General features: G+C 39.0%; 1 protein-coding gene across 21 annotated transcripts in view; it reads right to left on the reverse strand.

Annotated features, from left to right (window-relative positions):
- Window positions 1-22,993, reverse strand: part of CADPS2 (calcium dependent secretion activator 2) — a 533,537-nt gene that overhangs the window by 385,690 nt on the left and 124,854 nt on the right. For all 21 annotated transcript variants that reach the window (XM_059171710.1, XM_059171704.1, XM_059171699.1 and 18 more), the window contains exon 2: window positions 20,700-20,813. In XM_059171710.1, the coding sequence (XP_059027693.1) occupies window positions 20,700-20,813 (114 nt within the window). The remainder of the gene's footprint in view (window positions 1-20,699; window positions 20,814-22,993) is intronic.

The following is a 22,993-nucleotide window of genomic DNA, read 5'->3' on the forward strand; positions in this document are numbered from 1 at the left end:
ATCACCCAACTTCAGTGGTTCACTCCCATGGCTGCCCCGTCTTCATCTTCTCAGGGTGGTCCCTCCCCATAGCCCTTTTTTATTCTGACAATAGAAATCAAGATTTTTTTCTGCCACAGAACATACTCCAGTATGCCCTCACCTTAATTATATCTGCAACAATCCTACTTCCAAATAAAGAAATTCCGAGGATCTAAATAATCTGAATTTCGTGGAACACTATGCAACCCAGTATATATGTTTATTTTTAAGGAAAGTAAATTAGAAGACCTTTATATACCATCTAGTAACTTAGAAGCCCTTTATATGTCATCCTCAAACTAATAATCCAGAGTTCCAGAGATAAACCCTATTCCAAATGTGCTATTTTAGTAAGCTTTATGTGCATGTATTTATAGAAAACTATACTACATATTGTAAAACTATATAAATAGAACTATACTATACTATACAAATCATTTTGCAATTTTTTTGATCACTGTCTGAGATTTACCAATTTTATAGTATTCTACTGTATAAACAGGACCTGTTTTATATTTATTCACTCATCTATTGATAAATATTTGAGCTGTTTTCACTTCTTTAATGCTGTAGACAATGTCACAATGGACCTTCCTGTATGGGTTTCCTTGTACGTGAATTTCTCTAAAATATACCCTGGAAGTTCAATTTCCAGGTATAAGGTGTAAGCACTAGGCAATTCCAGAAACTGAAAAGAATGTTTACAAAGATTTACAACTTAAGCCAGAAGCACGTTAAGTCCTCATTCTCCTATACCCTTATTAAAGTTTCATTTTTCCAAATTTGCCAAACTGAAAGACAAATGGTAGCTCATTTTAATCTGAATGTCCTTGATTACTAGGGATGTTAATCATCTCTTGATTTCGTAGTGAGTTGAATTATTCCAAGATATATTTGACATCCCTGTCAAATCCCTGGAGCTTGTGAATGTTACTTTTGTTGAAAAAAAAAAAAAAGTCTTTGCAGGTAAAATTAAAGATCTTGAAATGAAGAAATCATTTTCGATTACCCAGTGGGTCCGAATCCAATGACAAGAGTCCTTATGAGACACAAGGAAGATTTGGCAGACAGAAAGAAAGGCAGCAATATTAAAAGGAAGGCAGACTCTGGAGTGACAGGATCAGAAGACTAAGGAAGACAATGCCAAAAGACACGAAAAGCAAGAAGAAGCTTTTGAAGGAGTCTCCCCAGACATTTCTGAAAGGAGCCTTGCTTACATCTTTATTTCGGATGTCTAACCTCCCAAACAAAGAGAATAATTTTAAGCCAGTTTGTGGCAACTGTTACAGCGGCTATGTGAAAATGTTACAGTTTATTAACCACTTAGATTTCCTATTCTTTGAATTGTTATTCATCTCCTTTACTCATTCTGTTCAGGGACTATTTGCCTTTTCATACAGATGTATAGGAGTTACATATATTTTAGGTATTAAGCCTCTGATGATCATTGGCTTGTTGATCATAATATCATCTGTTTAATCCCCCCTTTGTCTTGTCCTGAATTTCAATCACTTACAGTTTGTGCCTTCTTTGCCTTAAAAATCCTGTCATCCTTTGTTTTCTCATTTTTCTCAAAGTTCTTTTAGCATTTCCCTATATAATGTGTAGAATCTTTTTGTGCCGACTGTGAGGGCAGAATGCAAGATTATATTTAACGTTCTATGTGTATCCAATTATCCTAGTAATGTTTATTCATCCATCATTTCATTAAAAGTTTGATGTTTATCCATCATTTCATTAAAAGTGTGTAATGCCACTTGTGAAACCTGTTTATATCTATGCATGGGTTTATTTATGACCTATGATGGCAGTATTAATAGTGAGGGAAGGTAAATAAGCCATCTCTAATTACAACCACTTGTCCCTGGTAGGGCAAATCTCATGCCCTTTCTCCCCTTCTACATAATCTTGGCTGTTCTTGATCCCTTGCCTTTTCCATATAACTTTCAGTATCAGTTTATCAGTAATCTAAGTAATGTAAGACAAAGCACAATCCTGTTGGAGGTTGTAATTCCAATGATTTCCTCATTACACTGAGGTTAACTGACAAGTCAGGACATCAAATCTTCCCACTCAGAAACAGGTCGTGTATGTTCAGTAATGTTTCATAGTATTTCTCCCCTGGGGCCTTACAGTCAGCTTTATACCTAATAGGCACTTTGTTTTAATGCTTTTGAGAATTATTTTTTCTTACTGCCATCTTCTACTAGGCTACTTAATAAAGTGCGACAGGTCTCTGTATGTCTGTCTAGTTTTCATCCAGCAGTCTTGAAGTTGTTAGTTTTAGTAGTTTCTCAATAGCTCATCCTAAAATGGTCTAGGTGGAAAATTTAGCAGCCACCACTATGGATAGTTTACCTTTACAAGTTTATCTTTCCCATTTGAAGTGGCTAGAAGTACATTATGTTAAGGGAGGATAGTAAGGGAGAGTAGCCTTGTCTTATTCCTGATTTTCTTTTGAAAACTTCAAGTCTTCATCATTAGCTAGGTCACTTTTTATAAATTTCTGATATTCAAGAACCTTCTTTGTAGTGGCCATTTTAATCTTGGATATTTTTACCTTGAGCACATATTGAACTGTATTAATATTATTTGTTATGTTAATATAATCACGACCTTTCTATCCCAATGATATCAGTAGTTCTAATATTGACTCATTTACACACACACAATATAACATACTTCATGATACACAGCACTGAAATTTATTTACTAATATTCTATTAAGGATTTTTGTATCCATGTAAAAAGACTGATATTTAGTTTTCTGTTCTTATATTTTCCAAATTTGGTTTGTACAAAGGTATACTAGCTTTATCAGAAAAACATTTCTTCTAACTTCCAGAATACTTAACAATAAGAATTTATTTTTCCTTGAAGGTTTGGTAAAACTATTTGAGCCCAGTGTCTTGGTACCACAGACATCACTTCACTATCGTAATAACAGATCATTCAGGTTTTCTATTTCTTCTTGAGTCCATTTTTCCAAATAGTCGCTTCATATAAGTTTCCAAATTTGTTGGCATAGAACTGTTCAAAGTAGTTAAAACCCAATTTAACTATAACTGTACTATCTGTGCTTATCTAGCTGTTATTTTTTTTTTAAGATTTTATTTGTTTTTTGACAGACAGAGATCACAAGTAGGCAGAGAGGCAGGCAGAGAGAGAGAGAGGAGGAAGCAGGCTCCCTGCTGAGCAGAGAGCCAGATGCAGGGCTTGCTCCCAGGACCCCAGGACCCCAGGATCATGACCCAAGCCGAAGGCAGAGGCTTTAACGCACTGAGCCACCCAGGCGCCCCTATCTAGTTGTTCTTATTCATACATTTGTTTTTCATTTATCTTGGTAACATTCGTCTCACAAGACTACTATAACTAGACTTTAGTGTTAGTTTTACTATTTTCATCATGTTTACTACTTTCAAGTTTATTCTTTGTGGCTATTATCTAAAGAATTAAACACCCAGACACAGCACTACAGCAATTACTTCAGGCAACGGTATATTCAGCAAAGACACAGTAGAGATAGAAAAGTAAAAGTTAAAGGCTTAAGGAAAACAAAACAAAACAAAACAAAAACCCCAAAGCTTTGGTTTTAGTGTTTCCAAGATGCTCTCCAGTCCATGGCAGATGTTCTGACTCAGACCTGTGAACCTAAACACTCTCATTACAAGGCTGATGTTAACACTACGAATTTACTAATTGGGTGGTGGAAGAACCCATCTTCACTTTGAGAATGCCACTGAAGACACTGCTTCCTTCTTAGCGATAATGAAGGCCTCTCAGCAGGTTTTGAGATTCTTGAGCTCTTCCATTATATATAAGGCCTTTTTACCTGCATATACCCTTTACCCCCCAGTACTAAATAGCATGGGTGTCCTCTCCAGTGACAGGGCATTAACCTTTTGCAAGCAAACACTCTTGGACTGTCCACTGTTACTAGTTAGGATTAATTAAGCTTTATAATTCTGCCTCCTGGAGAAGGTTTCTCTCCTCACAGCCAAACTGGTGGGGTTCAGAACCTGAGCTCATGGACAAGGAGCATGAATCCAGATTTGGCTCGTCTACAAGGCACACAGGAATCCTTTGCCCTGCAATTAAGGATCAGCAGATGTTCTTCTGCCTCTACCTAAAAGACGTGAAAAGATTATTTCACAGGAAAACACCAGCCCTATTCTAGGCCTGTGTACCAGGGCCACCTGTGTGACCCGCCCGCAGTTCAAACTGAGCGCATGCTCCTTTGAGTAAGGTGCAGAGTGTAAATACAGACCTGCCCCTAATACAGAGATGCTTTCCCATGGACAAAGCCAGTCACCCTCATCTGCCACGGTCAAAAAACTCTCCTTGGTATAAGGCTTAAAACTTTCACACAATCTGTGAGGGAAGGAAAGCAAGTTCAACAACTATAAAACTGAACAGTACGCCAATTCCAAAGTAAAACCCCAAATTGTCCACTCTTAGTAATGTACCACTGAAGCTTAAAGATCCCTGTGACCCTAACAGAAACATGAACAACATGATTGTGTTCCCCCAGATTTTACGAAGGGCTGTATCTTTCATACACATTTCAACATGAAAAATTACATTTTTCTTCAAAAGTTTACAATAAACGCATTTGGAGCAAATCTGAAGTACTGTGAATCTATTTAGAGCCACTCCATGCTGAAGAAAATGTTTAGTTTCTACATGGTATGTGAACATGCTTTTCATTCTACTAAGAAACCTTTAAATTTTGTCAATCTAACACAGGTGTTCTGATTTTTTTTATATACCAACAAAATTTGCCACTTACGGTAAATTTATAATGAACAAAAATGACAAAACAAAGATTATTTTATAGTGCAAGTTATCTTTTCTAATATTAACTGTTCTGTACATTTAATATTTTTGAATTCAGACTATGACAGATTCCCAGCTTATTTTCATGTCTGGCGTTATCTATCACATTTTTATCACTTGGCATTATTTTCCAAATAGCTTGTCAAGAACCCAATTAGGAAGTTTTCTCCTCTTCTCAGTTTGGTCCCACCAAACAAGCAAAATAGGACAGATATTTAGTAGCGATGCCTAAATAGTCTGGCAGCTTCAAAAAATGTGTAAATTGAAGGTACAAAAACATTTTTCTTTTAGAGAGCACACGCACGGGGAGGGTACGGGGCAGAAGGAGACCGAGTCTTACGGGGCAGAAGGAGACAGAGTCTTATGGGGCAGGAGACCAAGTCTTATGGGGCAGAAGGAGACAGAGTCTTAAGCAGGCTCCGCTCCCAGCATGGAGCCTGACAGTGGGGCTCCATCTAATGACCCCAAGATCACGACCTGAGCCTAAATCCAGAGTCCCCATGCTTCACCAACAGAGCTATCCAGTCATCCTAATGGTACAAAGACATTAAAAAAAAAAAAAAAAAGGCAAATAAAATAACCCAGATTCTTGTAGATAAGTTTTAATGTTTAAGTGAAAACATAAAATGGGTGAGACCATATAAAATTTTCTACACAAATTATAAACAACATAACAAAGAAGTGGCAGAGACTTTTTTCTCCCAATGAGACTACAAATTGGCTTACAGATAATATTTAGATTTTGCATGTGGAAGTTATCTTATAAATGAAAAAGTGATTAATCTTCATACCCTAAAATTAATAGCAATAATGAAGTAGCTTTAAAATAAGGAGTAAACAACACTCTGCTATAGAAAATCTTATAGAACACTTAGCAACTGAAATCTTACTATCTTTTAGTTCAAGGACCTTAAATTTAACAATGCACCCTGGAAAGAACCATTTTATTCACATAGTAAAAGACTGGGCAGAAAATAATGAAATACTACTTCTCTCTAGTATATTCCACATTTTCTGATACACACTTAAGGTTTACTAAGGTAGAAACTGAGTAGCTTATGTGACAGTCACTGTGCAATTTGATCATGACCTCTTCATCTGACAACTCCAGCAACTTTCATTTTCCGTGTTCTCCATTATATTCCCACATATCTGTAAATCTTCTGACATAGAAAAATTATGTGCAGATAAGGGAAGAGGAAAAAAGGGAGAGAGACGTGGAAGGAGGCTGTAGAGAGGAGGAAGGTCACAGGACAGAAGTCCCACAAGACAGGTCATGCTCTCTGGATAGAGGAACGTGGCAAGAGCCAACAGGGCATATAATGAAAGGCAAGATGCACACATTACCCTCACCAACTCCTGTTTCTCTCCGCATTGAGGACTAGTCAAGTAGTCAAGAGGCAATTTAGTGAAATGAGGTGCTATGACTTGAAGGCTTCGGTCCCACCAAATTCCCAAGTTGAAATCCTAGCACCCAATGTGATGGTATCAGGAGGTGGGGCCTTTGGAAGATACTTAAGTCCTGAGTGTAGAGCCCTCAAGAATGAGATGAGTGCTCTTTATAAAGACTCCATGGTAGCTCCCGGGCCCCCTGACTCGGCTCCACAGCAAGAAAGCACCATCCATGAACCGGGAAGTAGTTCCTTGCAAGCCACCCCTCTGAATCTGCCAGAACCGTATCTTGGACTTCTCAGTCTACACGACTTTGAGAAATAAGTTTCTGCTGTTGTAAGTCGCCTAGTGGATGGTGTTTTAGTCCGTTCAAGCTGCGAGAACAAGACAAAGATAAAAACTGTCAACGAAGTGATCAAACACGCAAGCATTACAACACGACACTGAAAAGAATGAGAAAACAGTATGGAGCGGAGAAGAGCAAAAAGAACCACAGACTACCAGTCAGAGACAATGCGGGGAGCCAAGCACCTGGACTGTCCGTGAGTTCGATAGAGCAGTCAATAGAGGCTAATTAAGTCCTTTCTCAAACAGAATTCTGTCAGGAATCTAAAATCAGGGTGCATTTGATCTTGCTTTTACCTACAACATGCTACATTTACGATAACCACTTGCCACTTACTGTTTCAATAGTAAAACCATCCTAAGTGTAATAACTTTGAAGAGATTTAAAAAAACAAAAAACAAAACAAACAAACAAAAAAACCAGCCCCAGCCCTAGCCAAGATGCAAATCCCTCTCTGTTCTAAGGACTCAGCCTCCTTTGCATACTGGGTGATAGCAATGGGCAAACCAGGATCTGTGTGTGTGGGTGGAGGCGGGGCCAGCAGTCATTCCAGGGGCTGGTGTGGGGTGGGGGGCGGTAGAATATACAGAGAACTCTTTAAAGGCAGCGGAGGAAGTGGGGCGGGGGGGGGGGGGGGGGGGAGAAGGAGGAAGAATGGCAAGGGAGTGAAACAGAGAAGCACCAAATACGACTGAGGTGTGCAGCTCTGGGAAGCCAGCAGGGACGTCTCCCAAACACAGCCCTTCCTCCCCGCTCCCTAGCTTGCTCAAATCATCTACTTTCTCCATGCTGCAAGGAAATCAGGGGCACCAAGATCACACTACCCCTCATCACTCTCAGTGCCCAACCAACTCTCAGTGCCCAACAGAGTGAAGCCAATTTTAAAAACAAAGGCTCCCAATCAGAAAGAGGGAGGGAAGCTCCCTTCCTTTTCTCCCCGACATGCATGGAAGAGAGGTGAAGTCTATTTTAATGCCTTACCCCTTGAAGGACCCTTCCTAATCCACCTACAATGATCACAGCTTTAACACCTATCCCTGCTATTCCAGATGTGCATATAACCTTATAAAAAAAAGTAGAAGGTAGGGGAATTTAATTCCCATCCTGGTCTATGTGACATAGAAACCTGCAGAACAGAGAAAACTAGTTAAGCTAAAACCCCAGCAGTATATGAAAGACTAAACATAATCCAAGCTGACTGGGGTGGGGGTGGGGGAATCGCAGAAGTAGGAAATCGTCACTTACTTTTCATCAAAATCATGTAGCGATTAAAGGCCACTGGGGAAGGAAATATTTCCTCTGCAACTATTTGTTGTAATTAAAAAAATGAAAACACGAGCATACCATCTCAAAATGGAAAAAACTTACTGAAAAGGGAGGGTTCCTACAATAGAGAACTACAATTACTAAAATGTTTCCTAAACATTATGTTTGAATTCAGCAGTTCACAATTTTCCCCTAATCCCGGAGCACAGGCAGGGCTACTCCAAATCCACATGATCAAGGGACACCCAAATGTTGCTTGAATAGAAATAAAACAAATCAGAGGGTCATGCTGAGGGTGTCCTGCCAAACGAGTCCGTGTTAACTGTTTTAGAGACAATAAATGTGTGCCACAGTGAAAACACCATCTCATTGAATTAAGGAATTTAAGCATATTAACTCGATTTGGAAGAACATGCCAGACATTTGGAAACAAAATTACGAATGCATACAGAATGGTTTTTTTTTTTTTTAAAGATTATTTATTTGACAGAGAGAGAGTGCAAGTAGGCAGAGTGGCAGGCAGAGGGAGAGGGAGAAGCAGGCTCTCTGCAGAGCAGGGAGCCCAATGCGGGGCTCCATCCCAGGACCCTGGGATCATGATCTGAGCTGAAGGCAGCCGCTTAACCAACTGAGCCACCCAGGTGCCCCACATACAGAATTAATGCTGTTAAAATCGTAGATGCTTACATAGACCTTGACATTAAGTGTAAGGTATTATAAAAGTACGTATCACCATCACATGAAGAACCTTTGGGCTCTTCTACTTTGTCCTCTAAATGATCTGTCTCTCATCCTTTTCTTAAAAGTGAACCATGTTTGATTCTTGCTCAATAATTAGATGTTCCTAAGATTACTGCCACACGAATAGCAAGTAGAATTATTTCAACTTTAAATACTATTAGGTGTATCCATAGGAAGCTCTTTTTTAGCACATCAAAATCTTTTTTAGTTGGTTCAACTGAAAAGTTACCTTTTGAAATGCATTATGCGCCACACGCTGTAGCAAATGAACATGCTTCATCTAATTTTCACAGCTTCATAAGAAATCCACAGAATGTCAACTTCCACGGACATAAGATTTTCATGTTGAGATAGGTGCCGACACATTCCAGTCTTCCTGGGTTTGCTCCATAGAGAAGGGAGAACTTTAGAAGAACCATGTGGTTTCAGGCATCCCTACTCCATGCTAGTGAAGTGGGCCAGGATGATTTTCATCATCAACCACTCATGCATCCCTCTTTCCTGACAGACTGGACTCTTTGAGGTCAAAAGACCTTGACTTATTCATCTTTTAATTCCAGGGCTTAAGACAGTACCTGATTAGCACTTCAATACATGTTTATTAGATGAGCTGTTTAATTCAACATTGATTACCTAGTGTCTAAATGTTCAGAAGCATATAAACCATGGTTTCCTGAAAGAGCTTTTTTTTTTTTTTTAAAGATTTTATTTATTTATTTGACAGAGAGAAATCACAAGTAGTCGGAGAGGCAAGCAGAGAGAGAGGGAAGCAGGCTCCTGGCTGAGCAGAGAGCCCGATGCGGGACTCGATCCCAGGACCCTGAGATCATGACCTGAGCCGAAGGCAGCGGCTTAACCCACTGAGCCACCCAGGCGTCCCTGAAAGAGCTTTTAATTAGGAAACAATACACATGATAATATGAATTAAGTGCTGAACTGGGCAAAAAAAAAAAAAAAAAGCCAGGTACTTTTGGGAAAGCAATGCTCCAGGTAATAATAATGCTCACATTTAGCACTGTGCTTAGCGATTTAAATTCATTAATTATGGTTTAATCATCAACAATCCTGGGAGGTAGATGCATTTATCTCTATTTTACAGATGAAGAAAATGAAGTAGCAGGGTTCAGTTCCAGAAGTCACATAGATAAAAGGTGTTAAATCTGCAATTCCAACACAGAAACAAAACACCATTTTCTCTGCCTGCTATTACCCCTTGTAACTATTTCCTCTGTGATGAAGCCTTCAAAAGTCCTCTAAGTCAGATTTCTAACCATTTTGGTAACAGGAACCTTCTGGCATTCTGGCAAAGCCTCTGAATACCCCCCCTACCCCGCCCTGAATAATGTTTTTAAGCACAAATTCATAGGATTACAAAGGAAAGATGTTTTACTGAAATACAATTATGATAATATTTTTAAGAATGTGTACCATAGCAATTTATGTGCATCTTTAATAACTCATTAACAAGATGTACTAAGGGATTTAAAAGTACTATAATTTCAGTGTAGTTCATGGGCTTCCCCAAGGTAACTGCCATCAAATATGTGATATGAAAATAAACAATTTTTGAATCCCTGAATTCTACCTCTGAAATGCTGCACTGTATGTTAACTAGAATTTAAATTAAAAAAAAGAAAATACATGTATTTTGATAGGGGATAAAACCACAGATATGGCTAGTACTACTATACTTTGTTGTATACATTTATTAAATAAATGCTAAATTTCAATTAGCGGTTAGTGAAAATAAAGGTGTAATATTTTCCCATCTGCACTCAGATTCCCTGAGTTCTTTTTTTTTTCTTTTTTTAAAGATTTTATTTATTTATTTGCTAGAGATCACAAGTAGGCAGAGAGGAGGCAGAGAGAGGGGGAAGCAGGCTCCCCGCTGAGCAGAGAGCCCGATGTGGGCTCAATCTCAGGACCCTGAGATCATGACCTGAGCCGAAGGCAGAGGCTTAACCTACTGAGCCACCCAGGCGCACCCCCTGAGTTCTATCCAGAATAAGAACCGCAACTGTAAATTACAACTAATCAGTTTCTCTCTGAAATCATCTCTTTTGGCATTCTTCATGGTCCTTCCTCTCATCACAGCCAGAAATGTTGGGAATGTGTCTTTACCCTCAAAAGCTAGTACTTTAGAGCAAGGTAGAAGCTAAGCACCTGGAGGACACCTGCACAGCCCCTCAAACACAGTGGAAGGTTGAAGGATTATGGGATAAATGCTAATCACTTTCTTTATTATCCCTTTGGCTAATAGCAAGTACTTCCCAAGCAGCTTCATTTTTTTTTTCCCAAATAGCTGTCCTTTATCAAGACAACACATGTTATTTCACCAGCTCAACTACTTAAATAAAACTCCCATTAAATACCTAGATTTGTATGTAAAAGAATGCTCTCCCAGTGATCTTCTGAAAATAAGATTTTTCATCCTAGAGGTACCTTCAACTGACAAAATAGTTTCTTCAACTGTGAAGTACAGAAGAGTAGGGACTATGTCTATGGTGAGTTTTGGGGGTCCCAAATGAAAACAGGCCTTTCCATAAGCACTTTGAAAACAACAAAGGTTAAAAAAAAAAAGAAAAGAAAAGAAAAGAAAACAAACAAAGGTAATATACCAAAATGTACTAAGAGATGATCAATGACTATCTTAGCCAACAGCATATTTTATTGCATATTTTACCTGTTTAATACCTTATGCTTTAAGAACTTTTTTCTGATCTTTTTTTTAGGACTATGGGAGAGAAAAATTTAGACATATCAAGGTGAGACCAGCACCCACTTGGACTAGGCTAACAAGGGTACATGCGATTCTTCTTAAAATCTCAGCCCTGAAACCACTGAACAGACAAAAAGCTTTAAAAATAGAAGCTCAATGCAAAAGACTCTACTGAGCAAACCTGGCAGAAGATAAGCAAAGGAAACCCTTCTGAATTAGGACTGATGTACAAAGTCGTGACACTTTCAGGATCGAAAAGCCTCAGGGAAACCATTTACCCCTGAAAACATTTAGAAATTGAAAAATGTTTCAGGAATCAAAGAAATTAACTATAAAATCAGAAAGAAATTTGATACCAAAAAAATCCATGTAAGATACAGCTTGCCTCATGAGGTAGATCAAAGAATGATGGTTTTTCAAAGAAATGTTACTCTTAAGATAACAAAGTAACAGGAATGAAACTAAGTTCTCAAAGAAAGACACCTAAAGAGCTTTTCCCTTATTAATGAAGGACTATACTTATAAATGTGACCTGCGACTCAACAGCTCACCCATAAAAAAGCTGCCACAGGGTGACCACACAGATTCTCTAAAGACTAACATGGTGTTTTTTCCAGAAGAAGATATGGCTTCGCCGACTTGGATTTTATCTAAAGAACCAAGAGTGCCTGATAGCAGGATAGACCAAGATAGGTCTAAATTCTTCCTGAATCATGATGTCAAGTTGAAGTGTAACAAGACTGTGGCACCACTCAAAAAGAAGCATGTGAGGGGCGCCTGGGTGGCTCAATGGGTTAAAGCCTCTGCCTTCGGCTCAGGTCATGATCCCAGGGTCCTGGGATCGAGCCCCGCATCAGGCTCTCTTCTCAGCAGGGAGCATATGCCTTCTCCTCTCTCTCTGCTTGCCTCTCTGACTACTTGTGATCTCAAATAAACAAGTATCTTAAAAAAAAAAAAAAAAAAAAAAAGAAGAAGCATCTGAGATATGACAAAGGCCTTCCCTTGCAGTGCAGTAACCCAGCCAGGAGAACGTGAATACTGGATCTGGGGACTAGAGGAAGCTGAACTGAGTAAGCCACATGTGCTTCTGTTCCTTGTGGCTACCTGGCTTGGGTTAAATTTCCAAATCCCTGGCCAAACTGGAACATTGCACTAGATCTACTAACCTGCGGCTAGTCTAAGATATGCCATCCTTATATGAGAATGCAGATAGAGAAGACTAATGGTTAAAGAGAGAAAGGTAGAACCATGCCCTCTGCCACAAATATGTCATGTAAGCCTGAAAAACTCAATCACCAATTCTTCTAAAAATATGTAAAAAGGAAGAAAATGCTCTAAGTGATTTCCTCGGCTGCTTTCAACCAACAAAATCTTACTACCTATGGACTATGCCTTCCTCACCACAAAACGGAAGCCATCAAGAAGGCAGGCAAGGCTACAAAATGCATTGACAGGCAGCATACAGCAAGCTTCCCAAAACAGAAATAGGAATCTCAGACATGAAAACATTTCCCAGATTCTTACAAAATGCTTAATTGAAAATGCCATCCTTAGAATTTAAGAAAATGTGATGTGAAATAAAACCACTAATATCAAAAATAACAAACACAATGTGATCTGCAGAGCTCAATGCAAATTTAAAACCTCACTTCTCATTACTGGTTCCTGGGATTTCATCTATGAATGTGCTGACCTTTTTTTACACCCTCCTGTCACAGGCTGCCAATCTTGGTTTACTCAGCATTCATCAATTCACTATGAAAAAATAGGCCTTTTCCATGGCATTATTTCAAATTTTAAAGGATTCTGACAGGTCAAACATCCCTTGGAATATGAAAAGTAAATCTTTCTATCCCAAAGTAAAATGATACAGAAATTTTCATCAAAATATTTAAATGCAGACCTGCTCAGCCTCTCTCCCTCAAGCTGGCACACACAAGACAAAATAACATTCAAGTAGTGCCTATTAATTCTAAAAGAATGACTACATAAAGCAAAAACAAAAATGCATTAAAAGGTTCTCAGTTTTCACAAACCAAACAACTGCACTTTTTTAAATTAACTGACAATTTTATTAAGGTTAAAACAAGGTAGCAGGGGACAGAGATCAAGGTCAGAGACTAATCTCTATCCTCCAAATATATGCCAGTCATCCCATTGATCTCGGTTTCCAAGGCTCTCATTCTATACCGTATGTCACTGTCACCTGGACCAGCACAGTAGGTGACCCTTGAGGTGAGCTCTTTTAAGTAAGCTCTACACCCAATCTGGGGCTTGAACTCATAACCATGAGATTACTATTCATGGTTACTGAGTAGTATTGATTGACCACTGACTACTGACTGAGCCAGTCAGGCACCCCTGCACTTATTTTTATAATGTCAGGGAAAGACAGTAGGTAAAAGGAAGGATACCAAAGTGATTGCTGGTCCTAGGAAGCTGGAACGGATATCCCAATTTCCAGCCACGCTTTGTTCTTTTCATCTTCAAGATGTGAGAGTACACAAGACAAAGAAGGGAAAAGTGCCAAGACACAAACTACCTCTCAGAAACTCATGCAATTAGAGACAGTTTGAGATCTTCTTCCCCCTTCAGCAGATGAAGAAACAGGTCCACAGCTATGACATGAATTATACCAACCATTAGTTATCTCATCCCAGAGCTCCTAATTCAAGAAGGGTGGTAGCTGGAAGGGTGGAAACATGGGAGGAAAGCGTACTCACAAATCGTTCGTTAACAAGAACATCCAAAGCAGACAAATGGATGCAGTCCTATTTGGGATGTGAATGCGTCTTTCATTCCACCAGAATAGGAAATGCTGCATTGTGGGTAAGGAAATGTGCAAAAGAAGTAACCACAGGGGCGCCTGGGTGGCTCAGTGGTTTAAGCCTCTGCCTTCAGCTCAGGTCATGATCTCAGGTTCCTGGGATCGAGCCCCACATCAGGCTCTCTGCTCAGCAGTGAGTCTGCTTCCCCCTCTCTCTCTGCCTGCCTCTCTGTCTACTTGTGATCTCTATCAAATAAATAAATAAATAAATAAATAAATAAATAAATAAATATCTTTAAAAAAAAAAAAAAAAAGTAACCACAGCATAACAAAGTCTCTTGGTCTATAACGAACACTTATAAATTAGTGTATTTTTTTTTTTAAGATATTTGAGAGAGACCAAGAGATTAAGCCAGTGTAGGGAGAGAATCCCAAGCAGACTCCCCACTGAGCAAAGAGCCTCATGCAAGGCTGGATATCATGACCCTGGGATCATGACCTGAGCTGAAACCAAGAGTCGGATGCTTAACCAACGGAGCCACCCAGGTGCCCCTATAAATCAATGTTTAAAAGAAGAATATTCAAATGGAAAAATGGACAGCTCATTCATAAAGAAATAAGAATGACCAATATATAGTGCTATAACTTCCCAAAAGCAGGAACAAGTGAACCAAATAGTTGGGATTTATTTTATGTTTTAATACTGTTTTTTAGCACCAGCTTTAGGATAGCAAGTTTTCCTCCTTATTAATTCCGTAACATAAGTATGTGTTAATTCTCTTTAAAACTGTTCTTTAATAAGGTAGAAACCTTCTGAATCCCAGAATTTAAAAATGTATTTTAAGTATGTAATAAAAGGGCCTAAATAAGAGTTTGAAATATTTTAGGATTCAATTTTTCATTTTTTTTTAAAGATTTTATTTATTTATTTGACAGAGAGAGAAATCACAAGTAGGCAGGCGGAGAGTCAGGCAGAGAGAGAGAGAGAGAGAGAGAGAGAAGCAGGCTCCCGCTGAGCAAAGAGCCCGATGCGGGGCTCGATCCCAGGACACTGAGATCATGACCTGAGCCGAAGGCAGCGGCCCAATCCACCGAGCCACCCAGGCGCCTCTCAATTTTTCATTTTATATGAAAATTTGAGAAACACTGAAAACATTTTTAATTTCAATTTAATTTAGTCTTAAGACTCATTCTGTCTTATTAGCACGAGAAAATCTGAATAGCAAATGGTGATGGTGGGGGTGTGACTAATGACAATATACTTTTGGCAGCTTTTAAAATGCTAAACACCCCTATAATCCTCATCTGTTCTTCAAAACCAGAATATAAACCAGTGGAATAAGAAAATCACACCCTTTCTCAGAAATTGTGAACAAAGCCAACCCACCACCACTACCAGCAGCGAAAAAACTTTTAACTTTGTTATGCTGAAAGCTACTATTAAGCAATTGTATATTCTTTTGGAAATCTCTGAGAAAGGCCATTTACTTTCCTACATGTCCGTTATAAATCACACTGTCATTGTTTATATTTGGATGAAGCCCACTTGATTTTTGTGGAATGAGCCGGTACCTGATGGCAAGAACAAGTTAGAGAGTAGTAGGTTGCAGTAAGACCTACGTTTCCCCATTTCCAGAATCAGCTCAAGTTTCCTATATTGAAAACTTGTAAAATTAATGTCCACTTTATGCTTTCCTCCCAATAGCAAGTTATTTATAGGGGATAAAACACACATACACACACACACACACACACACACACACACACACACACACACACTTGGAAGGAAAAATATTTCAATTAAAAAAGAAAGTGCAGCAGAATCTAACAACCAACCATTAGCAACCATAAAATAACCAAGATTATTACTGTTAACTTTTATTAAGTAGCTATGTGTACTACCTGCCCTTTCTTCTTTTCCTGTTCTGGTCCCTCAGTACCACTGTGGTTGCCTTGTTAGGTGATTTACATGCTTGGGTACATTTTTTTTTTCCTATTATTCTTAACTTTATGGGAACAAAGACTGGTGATATTTCACCAAAAACAGACTTATGTTTAGTACACCACAGGCTGATATTATAGCCAAACTTTAGATATCTTACCAAAATGCATGTGATAAAAATTATGTTGTCAAAAAAAATCATTACCTTCACCACACATAGAGCATTCTGCATAGTATTCATGATAAATATTAAAACAAAGACACATGAATGCACCCCTAAGAGGGCACCACATAATCCCAAAATCTAATCCTCTCATGATCTACTTGAAAGATGATCTCTTAATGAATGCACCTTGAAGAAATGCTTTAGGTCAAATAACATGGAGGAAAACTGTATTTTAAGTGTTATAATTAAGATCCCAAGTGTAAAGGAACCAAGAGGTAATCCGAAGTTATAACCAATAAAATACACACCAGTAACTCTTTATTGTCTTTAGAAACTAGACATTCAACCAAGCTGGAAAAGACATCATAAAATCACTAAACGGCATTTATGAAACTAAAAAACAAACAAAAAATCAGTAGTCTACAGACTTTGGGAGAACTTGAGAATATGAATATGTATTGTTGTGTCAGTAATACACACTTACCAGGATTTTTCAGGTCTACCATTACAGTTAGAAATGGCCATCACAGCTAAAGGCTACAAAACCTAATAAAAGAGAAAACTACTACTGATAAGATTAGTAGTAGTTGAAAACAGTTGTATAAAAGCAAACAAAATATCCCTGAAAAAAATAGACCTCAAAGGATGTAAGAAGCCAAAAAAGATCACAGAACCATAGGCTACTAAGTTAGAGAGAACACAAAAGCTCAACCATGCTTCTGAAATGTTTCACCCTTTGAAGAAACAAACCATGAATGAGAACAGTCACGATCAAAACAAATACCATACATTTACAAACAATACCTTTAGAAAAAGAGTTGTGGGGGAAAATAAACAACCAAGTAAACAATTTCCACATAGAGAAATAAGTGCAACAGGCCTCAATCACTTAGTCAACAAATATCTGCTGAATGCATTATTGTGCTACACACCAGGGATACAATAACCGCCAGGACAAAAACAGCTCCTTGGGAGAACACCTCTGCCAGCAGTTGTAAGATCTAGTTCAACGTGTTTCTCAAAATAGAGTGAGTCGAAGTCATCCAGATCCAACTTCAAAATTCAGATGCTCTATCCTCAGGAATTGTGACTCAGTAAGCCTTGGGTGGAACCCAAGAATCTACTTTTCAGAAGCTTTAGTGGAAAGAGAAATTTTAGCTCTATTAATTAACTGTACAGATTTTAGTACTCTTGTTTTAGAGATGAAATAGACAAATCTGTTTAAAGGGTTTATTCTAAAGAATGAAATCTTTTTCAGCATGCTTGGCACATACTACCTGACACAGGTGTATTCAAAAAGGCAACTGTGAAACAGCTCCATGAGAATGAGTCTGAAATGTACACTCATATTTAACTCAGATGCTTCCTCAATATATAGAAGCAGACAAGTCATTTAACATCTGTGAACATTAGTTTCTGTCTCTATAATTTGCGAGTAATACTTGAACTCTTTACCCGGAGATGCTGGAGAAAAAAACTTGGGTACTTTTATTAGGCTGTTGAGAGAGACTACCAGCACTGTTAGTCATAGCGAAGTATACAAAACTGTAATCCTAATATAAAGGGAAAAGTCTTATAAGGAAGAAAATCGAGATGCAAAAAAATAAATAAATAAATACCATATTTATCAAAAAAAAATGTCCTTATTCAAGAGTTTAAGTACCAACTGTGTACCACCTAGAAAGTAACTTCCAAATTCAACTAGAAGTATAACCCCATAAACACATTATTGATATTACTAATCTTAATACTGCTTTGAGGGTACCACAAAGACAAGGTAGACATAGTCTCAGAAATAAACACTGGCCAGAAAGACTAGATCACCCAGTCCAACCACCTCTTTAGTTCTTACAACTCTTTCTGTAACAATCCCAACCCATAATCCTCTAATTCCACTGGTGAGAAACCTACCAATTGTACAACAATCTGAGGAGCTTTGATAAGTACAGATTCTGAATTTCTGATTCACTAAGTCCAGGAGAGAGTTTCAGGACCTGTTGGGGCAATAGGCTTTCCAACTGATCGTGAAGTGAAGCCAGAATCTGGCCTCCAGGGACGCTGCCCTCACCAACCAATTCTGCATTTGGACAGTGCAACAAAACTCTGATGGTGGATTGCAAACGTCCCACTTTAGTGGCCATCTTATTCCTAGTTTTTATTGTAGTTTCCAAAAACACAACTTAATCCATCTCCAGATTAAACATCTATTCCTTCAAATAACCTATATATGATATGTTTCAAACCAGATTAACCCTGAGTTTGTCTTTTTTTTAAAGATTTTTATTTATTTATTTGACAGAGATCACAAGCAGGCAGAGAGAGAAGGAGGGGAAACAGGCTCTCTTCCGAGCAGAAAGCCCGATGTGGGGCTCGATCCCAGGACCCTGGGATTATGACCTGAGCTGAAGGCAGAGGTTTTAACCCACTGAACCACCCAGGTGCCCCTGTCCACATTTTTATATATGGCCCCCAGAAGAGAACACAATCCTCATGTAGAATACAGTGGAGATGCTCTTTCTTCTAATTAAAGTTAGAATCTTTTCATCCACATGGATTAAGTGTGCCTTTTGCGAACATATGGCCATGTCACATTATGTGTTTAATGATTTTGTTTTGTTTGTTTTGTTCTTTTAAGAGAGGAGTGAGCAAGCCAGAGCAGGGGTTAGAGGGTGAAGAGAGGGAGAGAATCTTCCATCCAAGTACTAACCAGGCCCGACCCTGCTTAGCTTTAGAGATCAGACGAGATCGGGCGCATTCAGGGCGGTATGCCCGTAGACGAGAGGGAGAGAATCTTAAGTAGGCTCCAGTGCCCAGTGTGGAGCCTGATGCAGGGCTTGATCTTGTGACCGTGAGATCATGACCTGAGCCAAAAATCCAGAGTTGGAAACTTAACTAACTGAACCACCCAAGTGCCCTACATTAAGTCATTTAATAAGCATATTAAAAAATAGTTTGGAATATATTTTGGAATAATTTTATATTTAGACAGATATATTACTGGCAGATATATTACTGCAAACTCCCACACGTTCCCCTCACCCAGTTTCAGTCTTCCTAACTGAAACATGCCCAGGGTCCCTAATACATTTACCCGAGCCAAAAATGAGCTGTTTAATTTTTTAAATTACATCTTTTTTTTTTTTTTTTTTTTTACACAAATTACTTTCCTCAACCCTATTTCCTTCTTCCTGAACACAGACATTGAGCTTTTCTTTCATTACATGACACTAGGATAGGCCCTCATATTTCATCTTGTAAGATTCAAGGCAAGATTTCACCTTGGAAGACTGACTAAAGATGAAATGAAATGTCCTATACTTAAGAATCTTTAAGGGGCGCCTGTGGCTCAGTGGGTTAAAGCCTCTGCCTACGGCTCAGGTCCTGATACCAGGGTCCTGCAATTGGGCCCTGCATGCGGCTCTCTGCTCAGCAGGGAGCCTGCTTCCTCTTCTCTCTCTGCCTGCTTCTCTGCCTACTTGTGATCTCAGTCTCTCAAATAAATAAATAAAATGTTTAAGGTCCTATACTTCAGGGATTTCGAGTCAGGATCCGGTTAGACAGCATCACTTCTGTCGTGAGACTCATGCCATTCACATAACTGGTAAGCAAGACTTCTCTGCTTTCATACAATTCAACGGGCCAACTCTTGGCGTAATGTAAAGCCCTCTTGGGTTGCACGAAGTAACTTCTAAGGCATATCATCAATCAGTTACAAATCCAACCAATTATCTGTATATCCAGTTATTCTCCATGCAAAGATATTCCCTGTGTCAGGGAATATCTGACCTACAGCATTCTCCACATTTTCTTTTTATGAGTCGAATAGGTTTGCCTGTTCTGGTTCTACAGGTAAAGATTTAGACTGTCCACCCTATACAAAGGAATGCATTCCCCCCATGGCTCTGAGACACTTAGGATAAAAAGGTAATTTTCGACATTTAACACCCACTGGCAACTCACTGAAGCAGTGAATGACCACGTGTGGACACTGGTGCTCATAGAGAATCTATGGGGAATTCCTGACGAATCACAAACTAAAACCACAGCAAACAGCAAGGTGGTATTGATAGTGTTCCTCCAGGAAGAAAAGAGAATTCAGTTTATCCTACTGAAATTAGCACTCGTCTTAATTACAAGCCTTGCAGAACAAAATGGCACAAGATAGCAATTTACTATTGAAATCCTGATTAAGAAGGATAATTCAGACACGTTGACCCAACGACAGCTATACTCAGCTGTATCCATCACTGCCAGAAGATTTTTTTCTGAACACTTTACTTCTCCTCAAAAAATGTCAATAACTTCCCATTCTGTTTATCTCTGGAAACCAGGTCGTGGAATTAGAGTTTTTAAATTGCAAAATAAAACTGACAATGCTTTCAGGAAGGCTGCAAACTCATTGCCTTCCTATCATACTAGTGAGTTCCTTAAAATGGGAAAGACACTTTTAAAAAAACGTTTTAAAAGCATCATAATGTCAAAAACAAAACTCTTTAAACTTACCTCATAGTAACTCCGAACTGCATTGCAAAATGCTTCATCGGCCACGATTTGGGTCTCTCCGTTGAGGAAGGCCTGGAACCTTTCTTTCAGTAACTGCAATTGTTGCTTGTTAAGCTGTAAGAAAAAAAAGGGAATTAGCCAAAACATTAACAAATCAGAGAAATGCCATGATTCTTAAAGATTATGATTGCTTAAAGCTCACTTAACACCTAGAACCAGATTTATGGTAAAGAAAAAAAAAAGCTAAAAAGCTACTTGTACTATGGCTCAATTTTAAAAGGTTTCCAATTCACTTCTTATACTCTGGAATCCTAATATTGCAAGGCAATATAAATTTCTACAGATGGGAGTTCCTGTGTTTACTGCCCCAGTCTCTTTATAGAAGCAGGTAAACATCTAAAATTCGGAAGAGGAATGAACTGTTGTGCAAAGTCGCCAACTGTCCTGAACAGAAGAGCCAAAAGGACAAATATCCTGGGAGATGAGTGAACAACAGCTGCCTTAGATGAAGGAAAATAGGAAGAAAGAGCACAGAGGGCCCTGAGAAAGAATCCTCTGGAAAGAACACCTTTTGAACCCAAAGTCTGGGTTCCATGCGCATTCCTCAATGCTCGAGGTGAGGCAGAGAACTGATGAGACAAATCCTGAGAACAGAGAGGCCACAGGCAGACAGGGAAGGAATATTTAAGCACACCAAAGGAAGAGCTGTACAAGAGGGGAGGGGAGTTCGAGTGCACAACCAGATTTCCTCACCCTAGATCTGAGAGCCATCACTATTACTGAAGGTGGGTGGGACATGAATCGTGAGTTACCAACCATGTCCTCTGGTCACCAGCAACAAGCAGTGTTGGCTACTTAATCTGTAGGGCTTGGTGCAATGTGAGAATGAGGAGCCCCATGTTAAAAAAATTAAGAATTTGAGATGGTAGGAACAGAGCCTTACACCAAGCATAGGTCCTTCTAAGCATGGAGCCCTTGCAACTGTCCCTGAAGTCAGCCCTGACCATGGGCGCAGACTTCAGCAGAGGTGGGCCACAGGAGGTCGGGCACCAGTTTAAAATGCTCAACTGTGAGAGCACAGTGTTGCCGATAAAACAACACAATCCCAAGATACCATAAGGAACAGGGAAGGAGTGATCTTTCCATTTAATTTGATTGTCCTCCCACTACTGAAGAACTCAGTCCAGTTCTGGATTCTACAGAGAGAAATGTGAAGCATTTGGAAATATGCTGGGGAGAAAATGGTGAAAAGATCCAGAAGGAAGATGAACTGGTAGGATTTGGCTTCAAAATGAAGGCTGATGTGACCTCCATTTAAATCTGTTCAGAAGACTTATTAAAATGCCATTCAAATAGGAGAGACAAGAGCTTTCAAAAAAAAAAAAAAAAAAAAAAGAGCCCCCCCTTTTTTTTGTTTGTAAGAGAAACTGTTGCTGGTAGTAACAGACCAGTAGAGAACTGCTCTACTGTACCCCAGAGTAAGAAACCTCTTCCCCTGCACAGTGAAGGGAAAAGACCACTCTGTGTAAGGTCATTGCCTTCATTTTTGGGAAGCTAAACCAAGCTCAAGAGCAGAGCCATCACCGTTATAGTACACTTTCTGCTTCTGTGGATACGGAGAGCATCGAAGCAGGAACCTCGTGTGTGTGTGTACTGGCAAGGTCAATTAAGTCCCCAACTTCAGCTAAGCAGAAAGGACCAGATGGAAACAGGACAGCAGTGGCTGAGAGCAAGACAGCTGAGAACGGTTTAGCTGCCAAGCCCAGGAGCTGCTAGGAAGGGCTTCAATTTGCAAACCACGTGTCCAGGTAACATAATGGACGTGGAAAAATGTAGAAATAATGGATTGGAGGGGATCTTACTGAGCCTTTGCCCCATCTCTGTCATTTGATTAAAACAAAAAATATAAATAGCTTTCAAAACCTGAAAACTTCCATTTTCTTTCATCAGATGCATTCTGTTCTTTACAGTGTTTGTTTCACCAATGAGTTACTTTTTGAGGATTATGGCACGGGAAATTCATGAATGCCAATCAAGGAAAGAAGATCTGCGCAAACCATTTTCTTGGAAACGCCAACAATGTTAGTATAGTTCACAAATGTGCCAGACTTCAATACTTTTATGAACAATTACTGCAGTTACATTTAAGACCTAAAATGTCAGCCAATATTATAGTGATAGAAGTCAATCAGTAAGTACTTTTAAAGGAGAGACGTCTGTATTTCCACAGAAGATTGGGAGGGAAAACATTAAATTTTAAATCTAGCTACAGGGATAGCCATTTAGAATGCAGA

Source organism: Mustela lutreola, chromosome 4, assembly GCF_030435805.1.
Source record: "Mustela lutreola isolate mMusLut2 chromosome 4, mMusLut2.pri, whole genome shotgun sequence".
Taxonomy (NCBI): Eukaryota; Metazoa; Chordata; class Mammalia; order Carnivora; family Mustelidae; genus Mustela; species Mustela lutreola.